This window comes from Dendrobium catenatum, unplaced genomic scaffold (assembly GCF_001605985.2).
Source record: "Dendrobium catenatum unplaced genomic scaffold, ASM160598v2 fragScaff_scaffold_283, whole genome shotgun sequence".
NCBI lineage: Eukaryota > Viridiplantae > Streptophyta > Magnoliopsida > Asparagales > Orchidaceae > Dendrobium > Dendrobium catenatum.
The window spans coordinates 109,291-114,222 of NW_021318745.1; the positions used below are offsets into that span (position 1 = coordinate 109,291).

The following is a 4,932-nucleotide window of genomic DNA, read 5'->3' on the forward strand; positions in this document are numbered from 1 at the left end:
TAAAAAAATAACTCTATTAATTTTTTTTTCTTTTTTTCCTGTTTGTGTGTAAGGTTGCTTAGCAAAGATATCCACCCAATTACATGATATGACTTAAGAAAGAAAAAAACGTAATAAATTAAAAATTGCAGACTATAACCCTAGTATACCAAGTCTTGATGAGCTGATTAGAATTGCAAGTGAGTGGACTTAATTCCCAAAATGTTAGTACACACATCACAAAATTAAATATTATAGAAATAAGAGAAAGATATAAAAAACATAATAATATTTGTTATCATCAAAATCACAATGCTTGAATTACATTTGCAATAGTTTTTATCATTAGTGCTTGCATATGAATTTCTACCTTCTTCTTTTGATTTATGATACCATGGATTTGTTTTAGAATGAAAGGCATTTTCTATAAAGACTTTATTTTGCATATTCAATTTTTTCGCATGTTCTTCAAGAGTGATAATTAACTATGTTGGTGATAAGACTTCTATATCTTTTGATTCTTTGATTGCATAAATTATTGTATCCAACTTTTTTGCACAAGAAATTAGTTTCTTCTTAACTATTTTCTTATAAGAAATTGTACCACCATAGGCTCTCATTTTGTTAAATATTTATTTTAATCTAGAGAAATAGTCTTTTTCGATCTCATTTTCATTCATTTTGATATTCCAAAAACTCATTTTAGATTATGCAGCTTGATGGCATGTACCTTCTTAGTTCCTTGAAACTCATCATATAATGTATCCCATGCTTGTTTAACAGTCATTGCGCCCATGATTAATGGAAAGATGTTGTCTGTAATTGCTTGTTGTAAGGAAAATATTGCTTGAGAATTCTTTTGTTGATTCTCTTTAAACATCTTTTGTTAATTTTTTGAAAGACTCGTCGTATCAACAACAGTATTGAATCCTTCTTCAAAGATCTTCCACAAATTTAGGGAATGAAAAAAATGTTATCATTTTGATTGGTCAAAAATCATAATTTTGTCCATTTAAGATTGTAATGGGTACGATAGAGCAGTTGGAGTTTTCCATTAGATTTTAGACAAGATTTTTATAAAGCCCAATTAGTGAGAGAAATATTTTGGAAGAAAGGTAGATAGGGATGCAAGCAATGGGCTCTAGAGATTTTGGATGGTAGAATAGAAGAACAAATTTATTATTAAACTTTTGCTTAGTTGTTTTCAGCATAACTTATAACATCATGACATTAACTATTTATAAGTATGAAAGCTAAATCTAAACACTTCTATAATATAGCAATTCGAGAGTTTTCTCTATTTATTATAAATATCATGGATTCTTCTACTACTCTAGAGTTTTCTCTAATAATATAGCAATTTGAACTTTAGAGTCTTCTACATTGGACAATATTTTATTATATATATAATACTTTAAAAATGTTGAGAAATAAACATCAAATTTTATCAGTTTGATCTTCACCCTGAAGAAATCTAATACGTTTTCAAAAATCTTCTACATTGGACAATTTTTAGTAATTTCGTTGTTGATCTTCTACACAAGAAGAAGAATGCAATAAAAATGTTGTGGCTTAATGGATGGTCGGCATCTCCAATGGATTGCTTTCGACCGTAGTTCACCTTTCGGAAACCAAAATTAATGTGTCACATCAGCGGTACCGTGCCAGGTACCGAGAGATACCAAGCAGTACCGAGCTGGGAACCGAGCAGGGGGTGATGTCAGGCATTCTAGTTGGTTTCCGAAGAACTTATAGTGTCCGCACGGAATAATTTTACCATCACTCAGGATTTTGATTTTTATATCTATAAATTTATTTATTTTAGGTGGAAAAGAACTTTGAAATATATTTCTTTGGAGTATATTTATAAAAAAAAATAGTGATTATACTTTTTGTCATTTTTTATATTAATATAAGCTATGTAAAGTCAAACGTCTCATTCTATTCGGATAATGTAGCATTTTCCTCGTAAATCTATAACTAAGTCAACGCTATGAAATCCCCATTTATATACGCTTCATCTGTTAATAAAAACAGAGAGAGAGAGAGAGAGAGAGAGAGAGAGAGAGAGAAATATAATACTAGCGAAGCAAACAATGATGAAGGCTTTCTCATCCCTCTTCTTCCTAAGCTATATCCCGCTACCGCCGGCCGTCGTCCTCCTTGTCTCCCTCCTCATCCTTCCGATAACTCTCAAGACTTTCCTTCTCCTCTGGCACAAACCAAAGAAAACAGAGCGTTTCTTCTTTGACCAAGGCCTCCTCGGCCCTCCCTACCGCTTCCTCCTCGGCAACCTCACCGAAATGGTTTCTCTAATGCTTGCCGCCTCCTCCAAGCCCATCACTCCTCCCTTCTCCCACAACATCCTCCCTCGCGTCCTCTCCTTCTACAATCACTGGAACAAAACCTATGGTAATTCGCTTCTCTTCTTCATTCTATATATGTATTACCTCTCCATCTATATAAAAACATTCCGATCGATTCAGGTTCCACGTTTCTCTTCTGGTTCGGCCCGACGCCTCGGCTAGCTGTGGCCGACCCTGAGCTTATCCGCGAGATCTTCATCACGAAAGCAGAGTTCTTTGACCGCTACGAATCCCATCCACTCATTCGGCAGCTCGAGGGCGAAGGGCTGGTTAATCTCAGCGGACATCAATGGGCTTTGCATCGGAAACTAATCTCCCCTGTTTTCCATATCGATAACCTCAAAGTACTTATAGATTTAAACAGCATTTGCTAGCCTTTGCTGCAGCTTTGCCTTTCAAATTTGTAAAAGATGATGCCTTTTTAGATGTTAATGGCTTCAGTGGGGGAGACGATGGTCGGCATTCTGGAAAAGGTTGCGGCGACGGCGGCCGCTAACGGCGGAGAAGGGGGAGTTGAGGTGGATGTAGCAGAGTTGTATCATAGCATGACGGAAGAAGCTGTGACTCGGTCCACTTTTGGGCGTAGTAGCTTCGACGACGGTAAGGTTGTGTTCCAGTTGCAGACGAAGCTCATGGCCTTTGCTGCAGAGGCTTTTAACAGAGTTTTCATCCCTGGCTACAGGTAGTTTAAAACAGAGCAAATTATTAGGTCCGGATACTGGACACAGAGAAAATCACCTGAATTTTTTTCTGTCTATAGTAAAAGTGCAGTCAAAACGTAGCTGCTTCAGTAACTATGCTTTGACTGTATTTTTATTATAGACAGAGAAATCTGAGCGGTTACGTAAAAATTTTCATTAAAACAAAGGGCTAAATTCATTTCAAAACTTTTTTTAATTTCACCTTCTCACCTTTTATTTTTATCCCATCATCTTTTAACCTGACTTTGGCCTAAAATGTATTTAATAATTCTCATTGTATTTTTCAAAATAATAAATATTATAAGAAAAAATCAAAAGTTACTAAATTCTTAATAATAATAACATTATAAATCAATTAAATTAATTAGATAGAGACATGAAATGAAAAGAGTAAAAATATATATATATTTTTTTTAATATGGCAAAAAAATAAATAAAGACCAATTCAGAGCTTCAAAGTTTTGATTTTCTTAATCAAGGTCTGAAATTTTATGATGGAATTTTATAGGTTCTTGCCAACGGTGAGGAACCGGATAAGATGGAAGCTGGACAGGGAAATAAAGGAAAAGCTCCTGAAGTTGGTCAGTTGCCGGAAAGAGGCGGCGGCGGCGGGAGAGGCCAAGTACTTGCTTAGGCAAATGAGTTCACCGGCGGCGGCGGGGATATCTCACAGCGATATCGTTGAGGAGTGCAAGACTTTCTTCTTCGCGGGCAAGCAGACCACGACGAATCTGCTGACGTGGACCACAGTGCTCCTCGCAATGCATCCTGAGTGGCAGGACCGGGCACGTGAGGAACTCCGCCGCGTCTGCGGCGCATGTGACCTCCCCTCCATGGCCGACCTCCCCAACCTCAAGACGGTAACAATTCTTTGTGAAAAAAAAAAATCGCGAAACGTAACGTGTTTTAATGTTCTCTAACGTATCGGAGTTTCGGCGACATGACAGCTGGGGATGATAGTGAACGAGACGTTGCGGTTGTACCCGCCGGCGGTGGCGACGATCCGGCGGGCGAAAGCTGACGTGGAGCTGGGCGGGTATCGTGTCCCGCGGGGTACCGAGATTCTGGTTCCCATCATCGCGGTCCACCATGACGCGGGGCTGTGGGGTCCGGATGCGGAGCGGTTCAATCCGGCCCGGTTCGCATACGGGGCGAGCCGGGCAGCCCGGCACCCAAACGCCTTCATGCCGTTTGGGCTTGGGGAGCGCACCTGCATAGGCCGTGGGCTGGCTGTGCTGGAGGCTAAGATGGGGCTTGCCGCAGTGCTCAGACGCTTTAAGATTCGTGTTTCAAGTAATTATGTTCATGCGCCGACGGTCTTGATGATGTTGTACCCTCAATATGGTGCGCCCGTAATCTTTAGCAGGATTTGTGAGGATAGATAAACAACACAGGATAACCATTCTAGAATTAGTCTTCATTTGCAACAGTTTTTTTATTGCTGTTTTAAAGTAGTTTTTTAGTAAATTTTTTTTTTCTAAAAAATATCTTTAAGAAGTAGTAAGAAAACTGTCTCAAATGAAATCTTAATAATACAATGTATAGTATCCATTATATATAAGATACCACACTTATTTGATGCGTCAAATATTTTACTTTGAGTAGTAAATTTTTATTGATTTTGGACTAAATTATTCGAAATTCAGCTAGCTTTTGTTTAACTCCTTGCAAGATATTTCGACTTCTCAATTGTTGCATGTGAATTTTTAGTTCAACGATAATGAATTAGAACCTAATTATGCAATTGGGTCATCAATAAAATGGCCTTCAATATTATATATATATAATTAGTATAATTTTAAGTCTTGTTGTGTCCTAGAATATTAGCGGGGATAGAGAAATGTAAAGTTTAATGTAAGATTTGTACGAAGATCTAGCACACAATC

The 4,932-nt window shown here is 37.7% G+C and overlaps 1 protein-coding gene across 1 annotated transcript; it reads left to right on the top strand.

Moving 5' to 3' along the window:
* The first annotated feature begins 2,047 nt into the window (after positions 1-2,047).
* LOC110102066 (cytochrome P450 734A6) lies at positions 2,048-4,541 on the top strand. The gene is made up of 5 exons (XM_020830240.2): positions 2,048-2,391; positions 2,466-2,689; positions 2,771-3,027; positions 3,555-3,906; positions 3,994-4,541. Exons 1-5 carry the CDS (start codon positions 2,076-2,078, stop codon positions 4,429-4,431), a joined length of 1,587 nt encoding a protein of 528 aa, XP_020685899.2. The 5' UTR covers positions 2,048-2,075; the 3' UTR covers positions 4,432-4,541.
* Positions 4,542-4,932: the final 391 nt, after the last annotated feature.